This window comes from Lithobates pipiens, unplaced genomic scaffold (genome assembly GCF_037356315.1).
Source record: "Lithobates pipiens isolate NorthernLeopardFrog02 unplaced genomic scaffold, aLitPip1_a1.2 Scaffold_3, whole genome shotgun sequence".
NCBI lineage: Eukaryota > Metazoa > Chordata > Amphibia > Anura > Ranidae > Lithobates > Lithobates pipiens.
Window position 1 is genome coordinate 271,404,946 of NW_027507790.1, and position 23,574 is coordinate 271,428,519.

Consider the following 23,574-nt stretch of genomic DNA (forward strand, 5'->3'; position numbering starts at 1 on the left):
CATGCACTCATCACCCTGCACCCTCTGGCAGCAGCTGCAATCAACACAATTTAGTTATCAATTCTATTCTTCCCTAGAACAGACTCTTGTGCCCTTTGGAATTCCTGCTCTGTCTGTAACAAACTCACCTCTCTCCATGACCTCTTTATCGCTAACTCATTTAATCTACTCGCCTTTACCGAAATATGGCTTCATGAATCCGACACTGTGTTTTTGCTGCCCTATCCCATGGTGATCTTCTCTGGACTCACTCCCCCAGATCCAGTGGACATAAGGGAAGAGGTGTCAGAATCCTTCTAGCCCCACGTAGCACCTTTCAGGTACTTCATCCACCTCCCTCTCTGTCACTCTCTTTCAAAGCACACTACATTTGTCTCTTTACTCCAGTTTTTCTAAGGATAGCTGTGATCTGCAGGCCTCCTGGATCAGTATCAACCTTTTTTGATGGCTTCTCTGCCTGGCTACCCTACTTTTTTTCTTCTGAAATCCCCACAATCATTCTAGGTGACTTTAACTTCCCTATTAATACTAACACTCCTGCCACTTCCAAACATCTCAGCCTTTGACCTGAAGCAGTAGATACACGCTCCTAATCCCTCTGAAGGTAATATCCTTGACCTTGTTTTCTCTCACTTTTGCACTCCATGCAACCTCTCTAACTATCCATTTCCTCTCTCTGATCCGCACCTTATTAGTTTCACTCCCTCGGTCTCCACCTCCTCTCCCTACAACCCCCTAAAATTTCCCCGCAGAAACCTGCGTCATCTCAAACCTTCTCTTCTCTACTCTGCTACCGACAACCTCTATGACAAAATCTCATATCCTGTCCTGCACCAACCTAGCCCCTTTTGTCTAGAACGCTTCACTTCTAGCCTCACTGGACTCACTGGCCCCTTCACTACACACAGAATAAGGCCCCGACCCCTTCAACCTTGGCAAACAGATGATACTAGAAGTCTGAAAAAACAGTCGTGCTCATGAGCGCCTGTGGCATAAGTCTCAGAAAGATTTCAACCAATATAAATCTTCCCTCCAAAAATACAATTCCAGCCTCCTCACTACCAAGGAGACCTATTTTAGCACTCTCATTATCAACTTATCATTCTGTCCCCATCAACTCTTCTCTACCTTCAACTCTCTACTTCCTCCTTCACTGCCTCCACCGACCAACGCACTCCCTGCCCAGGAGATCGACAATCAGTTCAAACAGTAGATTGATACAATTCGTGAGGAGATCTCTACTGTTCAGATACCTTCCACACTTCACACTTCATGCCACAGGTACAATCATTACTTCCCTCTTTCAACCCCACCACTATAGATGAGGTTGCTAAACTACTTGCTAAAGTCCACCTTACCACATGCCCTCTGGATCCTGTTACCTTGCAAATCCTATGTTCACCCTCTGGCTCTATGCTACACTCTCTAAGGCCGCGTACACACGGGCGGACTGTTCGCCCAACCTTGTCCGCTGAACAGTGTTTGGGCGGACAGTCCGCTCGTGTGTGGGCTTTCAGCGGACAGTTGGACGGACAAAGTCTTTCGGAAATTCCGAAAAACTGTCCGCTGAAACTGTGTTTGAGCGAACAGTCCGCCCGTGTGTGGGCCTGTCCGCTGTACTTTCGAAATGAGCGGACTGTTCCCGCTCGGAAAGTCCGCCCATTTCGAGCGCGTGTACAGGTAGGCGGGGCCCGCGAAGGAGACGTCGCGGGCTCCGCCGCCTGGAATGGGCTTAAAGGGGAACCCCAACGCCGAAAAAAATCGGCGTGGGGGTTCCCCCAAAGTCCACACCAGACCCTTGTCCGAGCACGCTACCCGGCCGGCCAGGAAAGGGGGGCGAGCGAGCGCGCCCCCCCTCCTGAGCCGTACCAGGCCGCGTGCCCTCAACATGGGGGGGTGCCTTGGGGAAGGGGGGGCCGCGCGGCCCCCCCACCCCAAAGCACCTTGTCCCCATGTTGATGAGGACAAGGGCCTCTTCCCGACAACCCTGGCCGTTGGTTGTCGGGGTCTGCGGGCGGGGGGCTTATCGGAATCCGGGAGCCCCCTTTAAGAAGGGGGCCCCCGGATACCGGCCCCCCACCCTATGTGAATGAGTATGGGGTACAATGTACCCCTACCCATTCACCTGTGAAATAAAGTACAAAAAAAAACACAACACAGGGAAAAAATATTTTATTGCACAGCTCCGGGGGGTCTTCCGTCTTCGGGGGTCTTCTCGCCGGACTCCTCCGCTATGTGTGTGTAGCTCTTTTACTAGCGGAGGAGTCCGGCTTTCTTCCTCCCCACCGCCGGCCTCTTCTCCCGACTTCGGGGGTCTTGTCCCCCTCTTCGGTTCTTCTGCCGGGCCACCGCGCCTTCTTGTAGCTCTTTTACAGGCGGTGGCCCGGTCTTCTGTCGCCGTCTTCCGTTCTTCTGTCGCCGCCTTCGGTTCTTCTGCCGGGCCACCGCGCCTTCTTGTAGCTCTTTTACAGGCGGTGGCCCGGTCTTCTGTCGCCGCTGTCGTCGTCGCCGCCGCCGCCTTCCGTTCTTGTTCTTCTTCTTGTTGTTCTTCTTCTTCTCCTGGAGATGTTGACTCGACGATCTCTCCGGCCGGAATGCCAGCGACACGCTCCGCTGCCACTTATATAGTGACAATGGGGCGGTGTCACATGGTATATGTCACATGGGTTGGTCACATGGGTTGATGTCACATGGGGACTATGACATCGTAAGGGGGCGGGGTCACCATGTGACCAACCCATGTGACATATACCATGTGACACCGCCCCATTGTCACTATATAAGTGACCGCACAGCGCGGCTCTGGCATTCCGGCCGGAGAGCTCGTCGAGTCAACATCTCCAGGAGAAGAAGAAGAAGAACAAGAAGAACAAGAACGGGCGGCGGCGGCGGCGGCGACGACGACAGCGGCGACAGAAGACCGGGCCACCGCCTGTAAAAGAGCTACAAGAAGGCGCGGTGGCCCGGCAGAAGAACCGAAGGCGGCGACAGAAGAACGGAAGACGGCGACAGAAGACCGGGCCACCGGACCAGGCGCGGTGGCCCGGCAGAAGAACCGAAGAGGGGGACAAGACCCCCGAAGTCGGGAGAAGAGGCCGGCGGCGGGGAGGAAGAAAGCCGGACTCCTCCGCTAGTAAAAGAGCTACACACACATAGCGGAGGAGTCCGGCGAGAAGACCCCAGAAGACGGAAGACCCCCCGGAGCTGTGCAATAAAATATTTTTTCCCTGTGTTGTGTTTTTTTTTGTACTTTATTTCACAGGTGAATGGGTAGGGGTACATTGTACCCCATACTCATTCACATAGGGTGGGGGGCCGGTATCCGGGGGCCCCCTTCTTAAAGGGGGCTCCCGGATTCCGATAAGCCCCCCGCCCGCAGACCCCGACAACCAACGGCCAGGGTTGTCAGGAAGAGGCCCTTGTCCTCATCAACATGGGGACAAGGTGCTTTGGGGTGGGGGGGCCGCGCGGCCCCCCTTCCCCAAGGCACCCCCCCATGTTGAGGGCACGCGGCCTGGTACGGCTCAGGAGGGGGGGCGCGCTCGCTCGCCCCCCTTTCCTGGCCGGCCGGGTAGCGTGCTCGGACAAGGGTCTGGTGTGGACTTTGGGGGAACCCCCACGCCGATTTTTTTCGGCGTTGGGGTTCCCCTTTAAGCCCATTCCAGGCGGCGGAGCCCGCGAAGTATCCTTCGCGGGCCCCGCCTACCTGTACACGCGCTCGAAATGGGCGGATTTGCCTCCTCCTTACGTGGGCGAGTCCGTTCATTTCAAAAGTTGAGCGAACTGTTTGCCCAACCTTGTTCGTCAAACAGTCCGCTCGTGTGTGGGCAAGTCCGCTCATGCAAATTTTGAGCGGACTGTTTGCCGAAACTGTTTGACGAACAAGGTTGGGCAAACAGTCCGAGCGTGTGTACGCGGCCTAACCCACATCTTCAATCTCTCCATCTCTTCTGGCATCTTCCCCAACTCTCTAAAGCATGCACTTGTTAGACCCATACTTAACCACTTCAATACAGGGCACTTTCGCCCCCTTCCTTCCCAGCCCAATTTTCAGCTTTCATCGCTCTAGCGCTTTCAGTGACAATTGCGCGGTCATGCTAAACTGTACCCAAATGAAATTGTTATCATTTTGTTCGCACAAATAGAGCTTTATTTTGGTGTTATTTATTCACGACTCCGTTTTTTATTTTTTGCGATATAAGCGCAAAAAAAGCGGAAATTTGGAAAAAAAACAATATTTTCTTTTTTCTATTTTAAAAGAAATCCAATAAAATCAAATTTTGTCATAAATTTAAGCCAAAATGTATTCTGCTACATGTTTTTGGTAAAAAAAAATCTGTTAAGTGTATAATAATTGGTTTGTGTGATCACGGACATATGTACGCAAATGATCATGTACATATGTGTGCAGGCGATCACGGACATATGTGTGCAGATAATCATTGGGACATGTGATTTTAGTGGGACATATGTGGGGGACATGTTTTTATTATTAGGGACATGTGTTTTTATTATTTGGGGACATGTATGTTTTGGGGACATGTATGTTTTGGGGACATGTGTGGGGACATTGTGTTTACACTGTGTTGTGTGTGTGTGTTTACACTAGACTGATGATCAGTGAGTAAAAAGCTGTAAAAAACAGCTCATACTCACTGATCATCAGCCGGCTGCAGCGTTCTGCTCTCCTCTCCTCAGCGATGACTTTCGTGTGAGGAGAGGAGAGCCGATTGCCTAGCAACCGGCTTGTTTGTTTACATCACATGACGGCCGTGATTGGACACGGCCGTCATGTGATCAGGAGGGCCAATCACAGAGCCCTCCTGCCGATCTGAGATGTGCAGTGTCCGGGTGACACGAGCACATCGGGATCGCGCCGCTGCGCGGGCACGCGCGCGCGCGATCCCGCTACTTCTGCAGGACGTTCCCGAACGTCCTGTCAGGAGTAGACGGCTCCCACCCGGCCGTATATATGCATTGGCCGGGTGGGAAGTGGTTAAAAAGCCCTCACAGGACCCATCCAATCTTAACAACCTATGCCCCATCTCCTTGCTCCCCTTCTTATCCAAACTCCTTGAACGTCTAGTCTACAACCGACTGGGCGTCCACCTTCGTGATAATAGTGATAATAGCCTTCTTGGTCCCCTTCAATCTGTATTTCGTCTTCAACACTCAACAGAATCTGCTCTCCTAAAACTAACAAGCAATCTACTAATGGCCAAAACCAATTGACACTATTCTTTACTCCTACTCCTGGACCTCTCTGCTGTTTTTGATACGGTTGACAACCCCCGCCTCCTCAAAAAACTCCAAGCCTTTGGTCTCCGTGACTGTACTCTTTGCTGGTTCTCTTCCTACTTATCCAACCACACCTTTAGTGTTTCTTACAACTCTACTTCCTTCTCCCCTCTTCCTTTCTCTGTTGGGGTCTCCCAAGGTTCTGTTCTTGGACCTGTCCTATTTTCAATCTACACCTCTTCCCCGGGTCAACTGATAGCCTCCCATGGCTTCCAATACCACCTTTACGCTGATGACACCCAAATCTATTTCTCTACCCCTCAGCTTACTCCCTCCTGTCTCCTCACATACCATTAATTTACTATCAGAGATATCAGTCTGGATGGCACACCACTTCCTCAAACTCAATCTATCCAAAACCGAACTTATAATTTTTCCTCCCCCATATGCCCCTTTCCCTTCCCCTGATCTCTGTCAAAATCAATGGCACAACTATAAGCCCAACCCTGCATGCCAAGGTTCTAGGTGTAGTCCTGGACTCTGAACTCTCCTTTAACCTCCCTGACGGTAATCCCGAGTCTGGCTCGGGTTGGGAATTTACTAGCAGGAGCGGTAACCCCGAGCCAGACTCAGGATCGCTTCGCTGGATGCAGGGGAGGACACAGGGAGAGTTACTTACCTTGTCCCCTGGATCCAGTGATGTCCCCCGCACTGTGTGATCGAGCTGTCCTTCACTCGATTCACAGTGCCGAATGCCGCCGAGCTCCGTTCCCTGCGACGTTACGGTGCACGGGAGCGGAGAACGGCGGCAAATTCAAAAAAGTAAAAAGACACAAAGCACACACAGTACTATAATCTTACAGATTACAGTACTGTAATAAATAATACACACCCCCTTTGTCCCTAGTGGTCTGTGCAGTGCCCTGCATGCACTTTTATATTATAAATACTGTTTTTTTTCTGCCTGAAATTTGGAGATTGTCCATAGCAACCAAAAAGTGTCCCTTTTTCAGTGTTTTAGGATTTAATTACATTATTGAATAATTTTTATTATTCTTTATTATATTATAAACTTTATCATACCCGGGATGTCTGCTAGACTCTGGTTTGAAGAGATTTAAGAGCGTTATTCCTAAGAATTACAGGACTACAAAATAAAATGCCAGATTTCCATGCAAAATAATTGTACCGCTTTCAGCACCTAATTCCAGACTGAACCATACCGCCAGGGAGGTTAAGCACCATGTCCAATTATTGTCCAAATCTTTCCGCCTCAACCTCCGCAACATCTCCAAAATACGCTGCCTTTCTAACCAATGACACAACAAAGCTTTTAATTCAGTACATGGTCATCTCTCGCCTCGACTACTGCAACTCCCTTCTCATTGGCTTGCCTCTACATAGTCTATTACCTCTTCAATCCATCATGAATGCTGATGCCAGACTCATCCACCTTACCAATCGCTCGGTGTCTGCTACCCCTCTCTGTCAATCCCTCCTCTGGCTTACGCTCACCCAACAAATTAAATTCAAAATACTAACAAATACTTACAAAGCCATCCACAATTTAGCCCCCAGCTACATCACTAGCTTAGTCTCTAAATACCAACCTATGTGTTCTCTTCATTCCTCTCAAGACCTTTTGCTCTCTAGCTCCCTTGTCACCTCCTCCCGTGCTTGCCTCCAGGACTTTTCCAAAGCCTCTCTAATCCTATGAAATGCCTTACCCCAATCTGTCTGCTTATGTCCTACTCTATTAGATTTTAGACGATCCCTGAAAACCCTTCAGGGATCAAATTAGAAGCCTATCCTGCCCACACATAACAACTGTTTTTTCATTTTCTCTATCAGCTAACCCTGCCACAGTTATTACCTTTCGTTTCACTTGACCCTCTGTTCTAGATTGTAAGCTCTGATGAGCAGGGCCCTCTGATCCCTCCTGTATTGATTTGTATTGTAAGTCTACTGTCTGCCCTCATGTTGTAAAGTGCTGCACAAACTGTTGGCGCCTGTATAATATATATATATATATATATATATATATAGTACATACATATACAGTATACTATATATATGTTACAGCTTTTGCACATCTGTGAATTTCATGTTAAAGTTAAAAACAATTAATATTAAAAACATAGTATATGCGTATATATACTGTATATACAGTATGTATATAAAAATATAAGGTATACCAGTCATATTGGATATCTGCCCTTCTGAACATGGGACACAGTCATAGCAGCAAGAGCGGATTGATGATCCTGGCTTTTTTCTGTATCCAGGAAAACAAGGGTCCACACACCGAGCCTCCAACTTCTAAAAGGAAGTGCAAAAAAAATAAAAATGTACTTGTGTGAAATAACATTGGAGATTAAACACGAGTGTGTTGAAAACTGTTTCTGTCTCTCCTTATATGTGTCTTCCATTGCATATTATTTCTATTTTTCAGTAGAGCTGCCAGCAAGTCTCTCAGTGTATAGTCTGTAGATAAGAGCCCTTTCACACTGGAGGCATTTTTTCAGGAGCTACAGCACTAAAAATAGCACCTGCATAGTGCCTAAAAAAAGCGGCTCCATTCACGCCAGTGTGAAAGCCCTAGGACTTTCACACTGGAGCGGTGCACTGGCAGGACGTCCTGTCAGCAGCTTCTTTGGAGCAGCGAAGGAGCGGTGAACTCACTGCTCTTCCACCGCTCCTCCACCGCTGCTCCCCATTGAAATAAATGGGGTAGCACTGCGATACCGCTCCGGCAGCATTTTGCGGGTGGATTTAACCCCTTTTCGCCCACTAGCGGGGGTTAAAACTGTCCCAAAAGCGACTGAATAGCGTCGCTAAAAGTACGGTAAAGAGTGGCTAAAAATAGAGCCGCTTTACCACTGACGCCCTAGGCAGCGAAGTGTGGAAGGGATCTTACTCTTCTTATTTCAGGCTGACAAGACTGAGCCACCGCCTCACACTGGAGGAGAACTCATGGCAGACTTACAATGCTGATGATAATATTGAGGAAGTTGATTAGCCACTTAAGGACCGCCGTATTGCCATTATACGTCATCGCAATGGCACAGGCAGGCACAAGCACGTAGATGTACGTGCCTGCCTTCCAGCGGGTGGGGGGTCCGATCGGACCCCCTCCCGCTGGATACGGCGGTCCGTTTCCCTCCAGGAGCGATCTGTGATGAGGGGATGGCCGTTGGTTTCTGGCCACCCCCTCTGGATCGCTCCTGGCCAATGACGAGCTTCCTCCCACAGGAAGGAGGAAGTGATGTTATTCTCCTCGGGGCGGTCTTTTTGACTGGACTACGAGGAGAAGACTAAAAGTAAGTGCACCAAAACACTACACTGACACATAGGTACACATAGGTACACAAACCCCCCCCCCCCGATCCCCCCCCCCGATCGCCCCCCCCTCCCCCCCCCAGTCACAGTGTCACTGATTGCATTGATCATTTCTTTACTGATCACTGCATTCAGTGTCAGTTGTAACAGTTAAAACTGTCAGGGCAGTTAGTGTTAGGTCCAGGGTAGCCCCCGATCACCCCCCAATAAAGATTTAACCCCCTGATTGCCCCTAGAGTTAACCCTTTCACCCCCTTTTGCCAGTGTCACTAAGCGATCATTTTTCTGATCGCTGCATCAGTGTCGCTACTGTCGCTAGGTAGCTAGTTATTTTTTTAGGTTCACCGCCAGGTTTTTATATCGCTAGGTACCCCGATATACTACCCAATAATGGTTTTAACCCCCTGATTGCCCCTAGTCAACCCTTTCACCCCCTTTTGCCAGTGTGACTAAGCGATCATTTTTCTGATCGCTGCATTAGTGTCGCTACTGTCGCTAGGTAGCTAGTTATTTTTTTAGGTTCACCGCCAGGTTTTTATATCGCTAGGTACCCCGATATACTACCCAATAATGGTTTTAACCCCCTGATTGCCCCTAGTTAACCCTTTCACCCCCTTTTGCCAGTGTCACTAAGCAATCATTTTTCTGATCGCTGCATCAGTGTCGCTACTGTCGCTATGTAGCTAGTTATTTTTTTAGGTTCACCGCCAGGTTTTTATAGCGCTAGGTACCCCGATATACTACCCAATAATGGTTTTAACCCCCTGATTGCCCCTAGTTAACCCTTTCACCCCCTTTTGCCACTGTCACTAAGCGATCATTTTTCTGATCGCTGCATTAGTGTCGCTAGGTAGCTAGTTTTTTTTTTAGTTTCACCGCCAGGTTTTTATAGCGCTAGGTACCCCGATATACTATCCAATAATGGTTTTAACCTCCTGATTGCCCCTAGTTAACCCTTTCACCCCCTTTTGCCACTGTCACTAAGCGATCATTTTTCTGATCGCTGCATTAGTGTCGCTAGGTAGCTAGTTTTTTTTTAGGTTCACCGCCAGGTTTTTATAGCGCTAGATCCCCCCGATATACTAGCCAATAATGGTTTTAACCCCCTGATTGCCCCTAGTTAACCCTTTCACCCCACTTTGCCAGTGTCACTAAGCGATCGTTTTTCTGATCGCTGCATTAGTGTCACTAGTGTCGTTAGGTAGCTAGTTATGTTTTTAGGTTCACCGCCAGGTTTTTATAGTGTTAGGTACCCCCATATACTACCCAATAATGGTTTTAACCCCCTGATTGCCCCTAGTTAACCCTTTCACCAGCGATCACAGTATAAGTGTCACTGGTGACGCTGGTTAGCCAGTTAGTTATTTAGGTTCCCCCTCAGGTTTTTATATAGTGCCAGGGACCCCCATATACTACCTAATAAAAATTTGAACCCCCTGATTGCCCCTAGTTAACCCTTTTTACCACTGATCACCGTATAAGTGTTACGGGTGACTCTGGTTAGTTTGCTTTTTATAGCATCGGGGCACCCACCATTTATTACCCAATAAAGGTTTAACCCCCTGATCACCCGGCGGGTGATATCAATTAGGTTTTAGGGTCAGGGTCTGCGTCGCCCCAGGCAGCGCTAGGTTAGTGCCAGTACCGCTAACACCCACACGCAAAGCATAAACCTCCTGTAGTGGTATAGAATCTGAACAGATCAATATCTGATCAGATCTATACTAGCGTCCCCAGCAGTTCAGGGCTCCAAAAAAACGCATTGTTAGCGGGATCAGCCCAGATACCTGCTAGCACCTGCGTTTTGCCCCTCTGCCCAGCTCACCCAAGTGCAGTATCGATCGATCACTGTCACTTACAAAACACTAAACACATAACTGCAACGATCGCAGAGTCAGGCCTGATCCCTGCGATCGCTAACAGTTTTTTTGGTAGCATTTTATATTTAAATCCGGAAGGCAGTGCTTGGTTTTTGGGGTCCCGTACGTGGCTAGGCTCCCAAAAAGTCCCCCATATGTGGTATCCCCGTACTCGGGAGAAGCAGCAGAATTTATTTTGGGGTGTAATTTGACTTATGCCCATAGCATGTGTGAGCAATATATCATTTAGTGACAACTTTGTGCAAAAAAAAAAGTTTGTAATATTCCCGCAACTTGTGGCAAAATATAAAATATTCCATGGACTCAACATGCCTCTCAGTAAATAGCTTGGGGTGTCTACTTTCCAAAATGGGGTCATTTTGGGGGGTTTTGTGCTATTTTGGCATTTTATGGCCTTCGAAACTGTGATAGGTAGTGAGGAGTGAAATCAAAAAAATTTGCACCCTTAAAAATACTGAAGGTGGTGATTGGTTTTCGGGGTGCCGTGCGCGACTAAACTCCCAAAAAGTCCCACACATGTGGTATCCCCATACTCGGGAGAAGTAGCGTAATATATTTTGGGGTGCAATTCCACATATAACCATGGCATGTGTGAGCAATATATCATTTAGTGACAACTTTTTGTAAAAAAAAAAAAATTGTTTTATTTTTTGTCATTATTCAATCCCTTGGGACAAAAAAAAATATTCAATGGTCTCAACATGGCCCTCAGCAAATAGCTTGGGGTGTCTACTTTCCAAAATGGGGTCATTTGGGGGGTTTTGTGCCATCTTGGCATTTTATGGCCTTCAAAACTGTGATAGGTAGTGATAGGTAGTGAGGAGTAAAATAAAAAATGTATGCCCTTAGAAATCCTGAAGGCGGTGCTTGGATTTTGGGGTCCCGTACGCGGCTAGGCTCCCAAAAAGTCCCACACATGTGGTATCCCTGTACTCAGGAGAAGCAGCAGAATGTATTTTGGGGTGTCATTTCACATATGCCCACAGCATGTGTGAGCAATATATCATTTAGTGACAACTTTGTGCAAAAAAAAAAAAAGTTTGTAATATTCCCGCAACTTGTGGCAAAATATAAAATATTCCATGGACTCAACATGCCTCTCAGTAAATAGCTTGGGGTGTCTACTTTCCAAAATGGGGTCATTTTGGGGGGTTTTGTGCTATTTTGGCATTTTATGGCCTTCGAAACTGTGATAGGTAGTGAGGAGTGAAATCAAAAATTTGCACCCTTAGAAATCCTGAAGGTGGTGATTGGTGTTCGGGGTGCAGTGCGCGACTAGACTCCCAAAAAGTCCCACACATGTGGTATCCCCATACTCGGGAGAAGTAGTGGAATATATTTTGGGGTGCAATTCCACATATAACCATGGCATGTGTGAGCAATATATCATTTAGTGACAACTTTTTGTAAAAAATTTTTTTTGTCATTATTCAATCCCTTAGGACAAAAAAAATAAATATTCAATGGGCTCAACATACCCATCAGCAATTTCCTTGGGGTGTCTACTTTCCAAAATGGGGTCATTTGGGGGGGGGGGGTTTGTACTGCCCTGCCATTTTAGCACCTCAAGAAATGAGATAGGCAGTCATAAATTAAAAGCTGTGTAAATTCCAGAAAATGTACTCTAGTTTGTAGGCGCTATAACTTTTGCGCAAACCAAAAATATACGCTTATTGACATTTTTTTTTACTAAAGACATGTGGCTGAATAAATTTTGCCCTCAATGTATGACTAAAATTTAGCTTATTCGATTTTTCTTATAACAAAAAAAGATTTTCGCTCTTTTTCCATTTATATCGCAAAAAATAAAAATCGCAGAGGCAATCAAATACCATCAAAAGAAAGCTCTATTTGTGGGAAGAAAAGGACGCAAATTTCGTTTGGGTGCAATATTGCATGACCGCGCAATTACCAGTTAAAGCAGCGCAGTGCGAAATTGGAAAAAGACCTCTGGTCCTTAAGGTGTTTATTGGTCCGGGGCTGTAGTGGTTAGTGTTGTCAGCCTGCTATAGGAAGTGCTGCTACTGGTGTGATCTCCAGGTCAGAAACTGCAAAGGATTCCCAAAAATTAAAACCTAAATACAGTGATATAGTGATGCCTAACATATTGAAAACAATAAATAAATATATTTTTTTCAGGTTTACTTTTTTTATGTAGACTGGTGTCAGCCTTTTCCTATTTTTTATTTTGTAATTTGAACAGGTATAACAAAATGCTTACAATTGTATATTTAATAAAGCAAACAGGAGGAAAAAAGAGAATTTCACTCTTACAGTTTACAAACATGTTAAATAATTTAACCTGGGGGGGGGGGGGGCAGAATTCCCCATGGAGAACCCCATAGTCCCATAAGTGACACCTATCAGTGCCCATCAGAGCCTCCTCATCAGTGTCACTAATCAGTGCTGCCTATCACTGCCCATCAATGCTGCCAATCAGTGACAATCAGTGCCTCCTCATCATTGTCACTTATCAGTGATGCCAATCAGTGTCCATCAGTGCTGCCTATCAGTGTCCATCAGTGCCTCCTCATCAGTGTCACTTATAAGTGCCGCCTCATCAGTGCCCATCAGTGGCACCTATCAGTGCCCATCAGTGTCACCCATCAGTGCTGCTTATCACTGCCCATCAATGCTGCCTATCATTCCCACTCAGTGCCGCCTCATAAGTGTCACTTATCAGTGCCGCCTCATCAGTGCCCATCAGTGGCAAAAAAAAACAGTGGTGAATAAATACCACCAAAAGAAAGTTCTATTTGTATGAAAAATATTATAACATATTCATATTGGTACAGTGTTGTATGACTGCGCAATTGTCATTCAAAATGTGACAGCACTGAAAACTAAAAAATGACCTGGGCAGGAAGGGGTGAAAAGTGTCTAGTGGGCAAGTGGTTAATTTCTGTGTTATTTATACTTATATGTGAAGGGCAGATGAGACTGATATAATATTTGAAGTAATAAAGTTCATGGGTAACATTATGAAATGTCTTTGAATGACTATAATTGTTACACATCTGGTGAGAAAACTGTCCATTCGGCAGCCAATGTCATGAAAAGTGAGAGCCTCATGTTCTCCTCCTCACCGTATTATCGTCTTCATCCCATGTTATTTTGTTGGGGTCAATGTGAAGTTGGTCTTCTTCTTTAGCCCATGGTGTGTACGAACCAACATCAGTATCACTTGATCTTATGTGTCTATTAAGCTTTGCCCAATTTACTATTTTGTAGTGGAAAGGAAATTCACCATTTTCATCAAACAAGGTCATTCTGTCTCCCGTCTTATATGGATTTTTTATTTGTTTCACATATTTTTGCAACTGGAGGAGACAGAAAAACCTCAAACAAGTTAAAACTGAAGTTTAAACAATTTATATGTTGCTGTCCCTTATTTCTCCATCTTCCTATATCAATGTAATATACAGTGTGGATATATATTCGAAATTTCGGAAATTCGTAGATTTGGAAGTGCAAAAATTCAAATTGCAGAATTTTTTCACTTTTGTATTTCCGAATATTCGAATATTTGGAAATTCGGATTTTCCAAAAGTTGAAAATTTGGAAATTGGAAATTTTGGGAATTTGAAAATTTGAAAATCTGAAATTCTAAATTCAGGGATTTGGAAAAGCGAAAATTCGAATTTTTGAATTTCAAATTTCCAAATTTTCGAAATTCAAAAATTCTGAAATCTGGAATTCAAAAATCCCAAAATCCGGAAATTCAAAAATTCTGAAATTTGGAAATCTAAAAATAAGAATGAAAATCCCAAAAAATGAAAAAGAACAAAAATCCAAAAAAGAACAAAAATCCGAAAATTCAAAAAACACGAAAACTCGAAAATCTGAAATAATATCTAACTTATAATAACTTATTAAATTATAGGTATTGGAATTTCCTTTCAAATTTGTCTGTTACAAATTTATCCAAAGTTATAAATTATCCATCATAATGAATGCCTTATCTAAACAAATGGAATGTAACAAACTAATAATAATAAATAGAAACAATAATAATAATAATGTATTACTATTTATCATTATTTTGTTTTGTTCAATTTGTTTAGATGCAGCATTTTTTATTTTACATAATTCGTAACTTCAGATAAATTTGTATTTTTTACATTTACTAACAGCCAAATTTGAAAGAAAATTCCAATACCTATAATTTAATAGTTAGTTATTATTAGTTAGTTAGTCAGTTACCATTTAGATTTTTGGGATTTTTGGATTTTCGTTCTTTCTTATTTTTATTTAGATTTTCCTTTCTTATTTTTGGATTTTCAAATTTACTAATTCTTGAAATTTCTGAATTTATGAATTGTCAAATTTTCAAATTTTTCGAATTTCTAATTTCCAAAGTTTTGAATTTCTGAATTTCAAAGTTTCAATTTTCTGAATTTACAAATTCGGAATTCTCGAATTTACAAATTTACGAATTTTCAAATTTCCAAATGTTAACGTTTTCGCATTTTCTAATTTCTAATTTTCTTATTTAACCTTTATCTCAAAAAGAAAACAAAAAACAGTTTGCTGTAACTGATTATAATGCATTCACTGGAGAATGGTTTTAATTTTTTTACTGTATCTAAATCACCTAACACTCCCCTCCCCCTATACTGACAATGCTGCTGTCCAAATGAGCCCCCTGTGATCCTTCAACCAAAGTGAGAGGAGCTCTAATACAGGAGGCGTGTTAAGGACCAGATCACCAGGTGAAAACAGAGGAGAGGGAAAGCTAAAGAAAAGAAAATGAATGCAGCCACCACATCTAATTATGGGTAAGATGTAATATATTATGTTTTTGCTTTTAGGTTTAACCAATTCAGCCCTAGAAAGATTTAATAACCAGGCCATTTCTTGCGATACGGGACTGCGTCATTTTAAATGACAATTTTGCAGTCATGTGCCACTGTACCCAAACAAAATCGATGTCCTTTTTTCCCCACAAATAGAGCTTTCTTTTGGTGGTATTTGATCACCTCTGCGGTTTTAATTTTTTGCGCTATAAACAAAAAAAGAGCAATAATTAAATTTTTTCTTAAAACTTTTTCTATAATAAATACCCCCCCCCCCCCACCGAAAAATATAAAAAAAACACATTTCTTCATCAGTTTAGGCCAATATGTATTCTACTACATATTTGTGTTAAAAAAAAATGCAATAATAATGCAACGTATATTGATTGGTTTTCTCAAAAGTTATAGCGTCTACAAAATAGGGAATAGATTTATGGCATTTTTATTATGTATTTAATTTTTACTAGTATTTGCGGTGATCTGTGATTTTTAGCAGGACTGCAACATTGCGGCGGACAGATCGCACACTTTTGAAACATTTTTGGGACCAGTGGCTATAAAAATGCACTGATTACTGTATAAATATCACTGGTAACTAGGGGGTGATCAAGAGGTCAAATGTGTTCCCTGGGGGGTGTTTCTAACTGTGAGGGGAGGGGACTGACTAGAGAAGGAGCCAGATCGCTGTTCCTACTTAGTAGGAACACATGATCTGTCTCTCATCCCCTGTCAAAACAGGGATCTGTGTGTTTACATATGCAAATCCCCATTCTTTCTCTCGTGCCCATGATCGCGGGTGGCCAAGACCTTCACAGATATCCTCCAAGACCCCTTCAGACAGGCCTTCAACTCCGTATCCAACATCATGCCTCTTCATCATGACATGCTGGAAGCCCACGTTGTAGTGATACCAAAAGGTGAGAAAGACCCGACCAAGGCTACGAATTACAGGCCAATATCACTACTCAACGTAGATATAAAAATATTATCAAAAATTCTGGCCAATAGACTCCTTCCACTCATCCCCAAGATAGTCTCATGTGACCAGGTCGGGTTTGTCCCTGACCGTGAAGCCCAGGACAACACGATTAAGGCCATCAACTTACACCACCTCATAACAAACACCGGACAGAAGGGCTTCTTTCTCTCACTCGACACAGAGAAGGCATTCAACAGGGTAGCTTGGGACTACATGCAATGTGTATTGCAAACCATTGGCTTAGGACCACAGCTACTGCGATTCATCCAGTCTCTATACCATAACCCATCAGCGAAAATTAGAGTAAACAACATGCCTTCTCCATAAGAAACGGGACCAGACAAGGTTGCCCTCTGTCTCCGATACTCTTTATCCTCACCCTGGAACCTTTCCTGAATAATCTAAGGAGGAACCCCGATATCAAAGGGGTTCAATCGAAAACAAAAGAATATAAACTTGCCGCATTTGCGGATGATATTTTAATGTTCCTTACAAACCCCCTTACGACGCTCCCGTCCCTCTTGAAAGAATTCCCCAACTTCAATACTCTATCCAATTTGAAAATAAACTTTGGAAAGTCTTATGCTCTTAACATCTCCCTGTCTCGTGAACTTGCGGAGCAATGTAAAACCAACTTCCCATTCCAGTGGACAAATGAGGCGATAACATATCTGGGTATACAACTCACGACCAACTTGAAAGACTTGTACGCAAAAAATTACCCGACTATATTAAACAAACTAACATCTGACTTAAAACTGGAACAAGCCGATCTTCTCTTGGTTTGGCAGAGCCGCCATTCTAAAGATGAACGTTCTCCCACGCATCCTGTACATACTACAGGCAATGCCGATCCGGCTCTGACCGGCCTTCTTTAAATCATATGTATTGCTTATGTACCAATTTTTTTTTGGGGGTACACGGAGACCCAGAATTAGTTACTCACAACTTTCCCTACCCAAACACCAAGGTGTCATAGGTCTCCCAGATCTTCTTAACTACTACAAAGCTACACATCTAACCAGGATAATAGACTGGAACGTCCACGCACTCATCAAGGACTGGGTAAACCTAGAAACCTCATTCTCAGACCTACCACTTTGCTCCATGCCCTGGATACAACGCACCAACATTCCCCAAATGATCAAATCCCACCCGCTTATTGCTCCGACACTACAGTGTTTCTACAACACCTGCACACAAAACCATATGTCGTCTATTCCTGGCCCGTTAACGCCACTGAAAATAATCCTGACTTCCCCCCAGGGATGCACGAGACTTTCCTCATACGACACTGGACACAGGAACAAATATTAGTGAGATCCTTTTACAAAAATGGGCGATTACTAACGACAACCCAACTAGCAACGTGTATGCAAAGACCCCCCCATACCCGAATGGACTTACCAACAGATACTGCACTACATAAAACAGATTGGAAAGCGAACTGACTGCTCCAGACAACTGACCCCCTATAAAAGACTCTGTTCCTCCATGACACCCCAGGCACATCTCGTTTCCCAGACACACTCACTCTTATTCCAAGACTGTTTACTTGAGAACTCCCTAGCTTGCAAAGCCTGGGAAAGGGATCTAGAAATATCCCTGTCAGCAGAAGAGTGGGAAAACATATTCCTCAACATACACACAGGCACACTGATTGTATCGACCCAAGAGAATGGGTACAAAATTCAATCCCGATGGTACCGAACACCTGCCCTGTTATATACTTGGGACCCCATGACCTCTGATGCTTGCTGGAGATGCCACCAACACCGTGTGTTAGAAGTTGTTGAGATAATTAATATTTTAAATGATAAGGGTTTCTGAAAATATATGTAAGTTATATGTTCGGTGGTAAGTGATGGTTTCTGAAGGTCACACAACAGCAGATCATATAGGGAGGAGGGGATTTGCTGAGTAGGTATTTCTATTTTTGAGTTACTAGTCAGAACAATGGGTGGAGTTATGCTACTTATCTATAGACTGAACCATATTGGGTATATATGCAAATGTGGGAGTTATTAGGATATGCTGACATAACATCTTGAAACAGTATAAGAATGGACTAGGGTTATAGGAAAGGGAGGATCGGTGGGAAGAGAAAGGATTCTACACTTTGGAGAATGTAGATCAGATGACCCATTCCTCCTTCTGAGGCCATCACCATGCCATATGTTACCAGATGTCAATCTTGTCTTTGCTTGTCCTTCTGAACAATAAACGAACTATTGAACGGACGAAGGATTCTTCAATTTCTACTCCTGAAAGTACGTTTGAAATGCCTTTGATGAAGAAATACATATCTCCGCTATGCACACCCTTTTGGAGAAGAGATACTGATTCACATATTACACAAAGACTTTGCTATTTATTAAGAAACGCCCCTGTGAGTGAGTATGTAGAGTTTCCACTACATTTGCATTTACACTACATTTGCATTTTATTACTCTACAATCACTTTTTACATTGTCGTGCCAGCCGAAATGATCAATTGTTTTCCCTACTCCTTGCCAAAGGGGGGATATTAGATTTGTCAAGTTTTGGCAACAAATGATCAAAGAACCTAGAAGGAGGCGTTTGCGTCAGATGCGGACAAACGGTCCAGAAGAGAAAACAGTGGAGGGTGAGTTTTTTCTCTTTGTTTTCTCACCTCTCTGTACACAGAAGAAAAAAAAAAGATACAGCCTACGAAGTTGATTGACAAGGCCAGTTGGACGGTATACTTCAAGTTATTTTTGGAAAATCCAGGACTTTGTGAAGACGTAATTTAGTTACGTACGTGAAGATATCTGCCAAGGTTAGTTCCTAAGAAGGTGAGAGAGTCTCACATAAGAAAATATTGGGTTGTTACCCAAGAAGAAAAAAAAGTGTTGAAATAGGAACAAAGACTTCACGTTATTTGAAAAAGTCACCATTGTAGGTACAGAAGCGAATGTACACTTTGGGTGAGCTAATATGGAAGTCGGATTTTGATGTTTGAAGATGGAAGGTCCAAGCACAAAGGCAAAGAATAGATCAACAGGCAAGACACTACAGCACACAATTTAAGAAACAAGGCAAGACACTACAGCACACAATTCAAGAATTCAAGAAACAAGGCAAAGAGCTACCACTAAAGAAGAAAAAAGAAAGATAAAGCAACGAACAACAAAGTTAAAGGGACATTATTCATCTCTTGTTTTATTTTAAGTATACACAGGACTATCATACTAACAAGGGGTGAGTGTGTTTGTTTATATAAAAGGGTAATATGGCAATGGTTAACATCTCTAGGCTCAGAAGTAAGTCTCAGTATGATCAGGAAATTAATATATTTCATATGTATGGAATATAGGAATACATGCAGTAGTAAGGTAATTAACCACTTCAATACAGGGCACTTTCGCCCCCTTCCTTCCCAGCCCAATTTTCAGCTTTCATCGCTCTAGCGCTTTCAGTGACAATTGCGCGGTCATGCTACACTGTACCCAAATGAAATTGTTATCATTTTGTTCGCACAAATAGAGCTTTATTTTGGTGTTATTTATTCACGACTCCGTTTTTTATTTTTTGCGATATAAGCGCAAAAAAAGCGGAAATTTTGAAAAAAAACAATATTTTCTTTTTTCTATTTTAAAAGAAATCCAATAAAATCAAATGTTGTCATAAATTTAAGCCAAAATGTATTCTGCTACATGTTTTTGGTAAAAAAAAATCCGTTAAGTGTATAATAATTGGTTTGTGTGATCACGGACATATGTACGCAAATGATCATGTACATATGTGTGCAGGTGATCACGGACATGTGTGTGCAGATAATCATTGGGACATGTGATTTTAGTGGGACATATGTGGGGGACATGTTTTTATTATTAGGGACATGTGTTTTTATTATTTGGGGACATGTATGTTTTGGGGACATGTATGTTTTGGGGACATGTGTGGGGACATTGTGTTTACACTGTGTTGTGTGTGTGTGTTTACACTAGACTGATGATCAGTGAGTAAAAAGCTGTAAAAAACAGCTCATACTCACTGATCATCAGCCGGCTGCAGCGTTCTGCTCTCCTCTCCTCAGCGATGACTTTCGTGTAAGGAGAGGAGAGCCGATTGCCTAGCAACCGGCTTGTTTGTTTACATCACATGACGGCCGTGATTGGACACGGCCGTCATGTGATCAGGAGGGCCAATCACAGAGCCCTCCTGCCGATCTGAGATGTGCAGTGTCCGGGTGACACGAGCACATCGGGATCGCGCCGCTGCGCGGGCACGCGCGCGCGTGATCCCGCTACTTCTGCAGGACGTTCCCGAACGTCCTGTCAGGAGTAGACGGCTCCCACCCGGCCAATGCATATAGTGGTTAATTAATTTATGCCAGAGTGTAAAGAAGTTCATTAAAAAGAAAATTAAGTTTAATGCTGCATATATATCTTTATGTATTAAGCCCTGAACAAAGTTTTCAGAGAAAAAATATTGATTAAGATTGTGGAAAGAACTGTATGAAATTGAGATAATGGAAAAAACATGATGTTTTACAAAAAATTCTAAAGATTTGGTTGAAGGATATAATAAGTTAAGGATTGAGCAATTTTTACAAAAAAATTCCAAACTTGGATTTGGTTACTAAATTAAAAATAATAAATTGTTCTAATTTATTTAAGATTACCCAGAGAAAATATTAAAATATGAAAGTTTTTGTTCAATCTAAAAAATTTTTAAAAAATAACTATTGTTAAAAGTTCTTGTAAATGAGTATTTCTGGTAAAAGTAAGGACTTTTGTTGTGGGAGGAGTTTTCTCTGGGAAATGGTCAATCGCAGGTCATTGGGAAGGATCCAATCTGTGAGTTTCATAAGATTGTCTTCTAAACAATTTTTTGTCATTATTTTAATCAGGAAAGTCATATAACATAGTGTACATGATTTTTCGTAAATGTACAAACAAAATATGTTTAAAAAGTGTTAAAAAGGTTAAACATTTTAAAAAACGAGAAACAAGATTGTTACCGAATTGTACAGTGTAGGGTGTACAAACCATGGTAGCCAAGACTGTCAGTAACAGATCATTCTCTGAAGAGTATGTGACATGTGAGGAGTGCATTACCAACAGAGAGATGCAGATCAAGTTACAGACTGGTCAGTCATGCCATGACATTTTTCACTTTTTATGGATCAAAGCACAATATATTTTTGTGTTAAATTTTCCAGATACTTGGAAGAGGGTTCATTGGTGAGGAAAATATATTTAAAATGTATTATTACTTACTAAAAGTAATTGTTTTGAAAAATAAGATTTTTTAGGCCTTAATAACTTTTTTCGAGAGTTCATTGAGATTTTTGCAGACAAAGTATCTGTCTGAGTAAATTTTAATGAATTATATAGGCTTACTGTAGGGCAAATATATTTTTTATAACAAAAGATAACTTATATATAAACATTTGAAAATCTGAAGAAAGCCCTTATAAATTTAGTATTTTTGGTAAATATAGAAATCTCTCTCAGTCATTTTACATTTCAGTGTATGTGGATGATGAGACAATTTCATTGGTATTTATAAATAAATGTGTTAGGAGTGCATTGTCCAATGCTACAGATCTGAGACATTGTGGGTTTAGCACCATTTGTTTTGAAAAACATCTTATGTTACACTAAAGGTGTTATTTCAAGGAAAACAGGAGGTGTCAATACACACAGCTTTGTCTAATGGCAATTGGATGTTAAAAAGATCAGTTGTAGTGGGATATAAATACATGGTGACTAAGGGTGTGAGGGATAGAGCCACAGTTGTGTAAATTAATCTTGAGAATGTCACGTTTTAAACTTTTAGTGGACGCATTGAAAGCTGAATTTAAGACTGCCATGTGTTGATTTAGCAGTCAGTGACAGAGCAGGTGTGGTTCATTCAATCATACTGTATGAGGAGAAAGCTTGGTTCTGAAAAGAAACTTCAACATGATCAAATTTCTTTCAGAAACAGAATATTTAGGAAAGCCCAACCTAAATCAATGTTCTTTTATAAAATTAAAATAAATTGTCATTGTAGAGAAAAAACAGTAATCTGGCAAGATTATTCTTTTAGAAGATTTGATATTAGTCACAGGATAAAGAGGGGGATTATGACATGTTGTATTAGTTAGAATCAGTACAGACTGATATAGGAGAAAATTTATTGTAAAAATAATTGGATTACAATAATAATGGATAGAGTTATTTTTAAATGAAAATATTTATTTTTACATATCCAGGTACCTGATTGATTGATTTTTTGTTTTAGCTTATGAAAAAAATTCTGAACTACTCATTTTAGAACACTTTGTCATCAAACTTCTGAAAATTGTTTTATTTGTTTATAGAATTATCTAAAGTGAAAGAGGCCTAACCTGATACTACAAAGTATTGAGGGATTTGGCAAATCTATATAGATTGATTTATATTAGTTTTTTTCACTTGCTACAGGAGGATTACAAGGATATTGTTTTTTTAGTTAATGTTTCTTTTTGATAAATTAATTGAGGTAATTCTAGAAAAATAATATTTTTTATAAAAGCTAAGTTGTTGTGAACTTATGTCATATTTCATTGGGGTTGGTTTTCAAACCATGGAATCAGTTAATGATTTAAAATTTTATAAGACAGGTAGTGAAGGACATGTATGCAATTTTAGGTTTAGTAAAGTTTTTGTTTCTTATCATCTTAAGTACTCAGGTATTGTAGAACGTATGAATAGTATTGGTTAAGATGATAAAGGTAAATATTGGGTGACGTATTTACCTGCTATAGTTTTAGTTTAAAAACTTTATTATTTTCTAAACATAGGGTTTGTTAATTTTTTGAGTTAATGACAATCTTTTGAGATTAGCATACTTAGTTTTTTATATTATCTGTTGTATAGAAAGTAGTGTGGTTGCAAATTTTGCAAACAACAGGTATAGGTATTTCAGAAGTTTGTTCACAAAATATGGCTAGGCCTTTGCTAAATTTAAAAAGAAATGATGTCTTGAATGAGATAGCTACTTCTAATGAGTATGTTTAGTAATTTATTCCAGTAGCTAAATTTATGGTTAAGAATTATAGATCTGAAGGTACCAAGGATGTCAACAGAAATGTCAACTGGGATATCAGTTGGGAAGATTATTTTGTTATTTTTAAGGTACATTAGGATTATAGTTTTTTGTTTCAAAAGTATTGGTAAAAATAAAAATAATTGGTAAAAATAAGAATAAAATGGGTAAACACAGAAAGAATTATCATTCTAAAATGGTTTACATTGATTAATGAAAATTATTTAGGAAAACATCATTTTTAAAAGAATTTGATACTTGTTTTCATTTTCTTTTATAGATATATCTTTTGTTTCTAAAT

General features: G+C 41.9%; 1 protein-coding gene across 1 annotated transcript in view; it reads right to left on the minus strand.

The window, feature by feature from the left end:
* LOC143941155 (vomeronasal type-2 receptor 26-like) overlaps nucleotides 1-23,574 on the minus strand; it is a 99,630-nt gene that overhangs the window by 13,439 nt on the left and 62,617 nt on the right. The window contains exons 4-5 of the mRNA XM_077463181.1: nucleotides 13,544-13,777; nucleotides 7,434-7,557 (exon numbers count right to left, since the gene is read on the minus strand). Of these exons, the coding sequence (XP_077319307.1) occupies nucleotides 7,434-7,557; nucleotides 13,544-13,777 (358 nt within the window). The remainder of the gene's footprint in view (nucleotides 1-7,433; nucleotides 7,558-13,543; nucleotides 13,778-23,574) is intronic.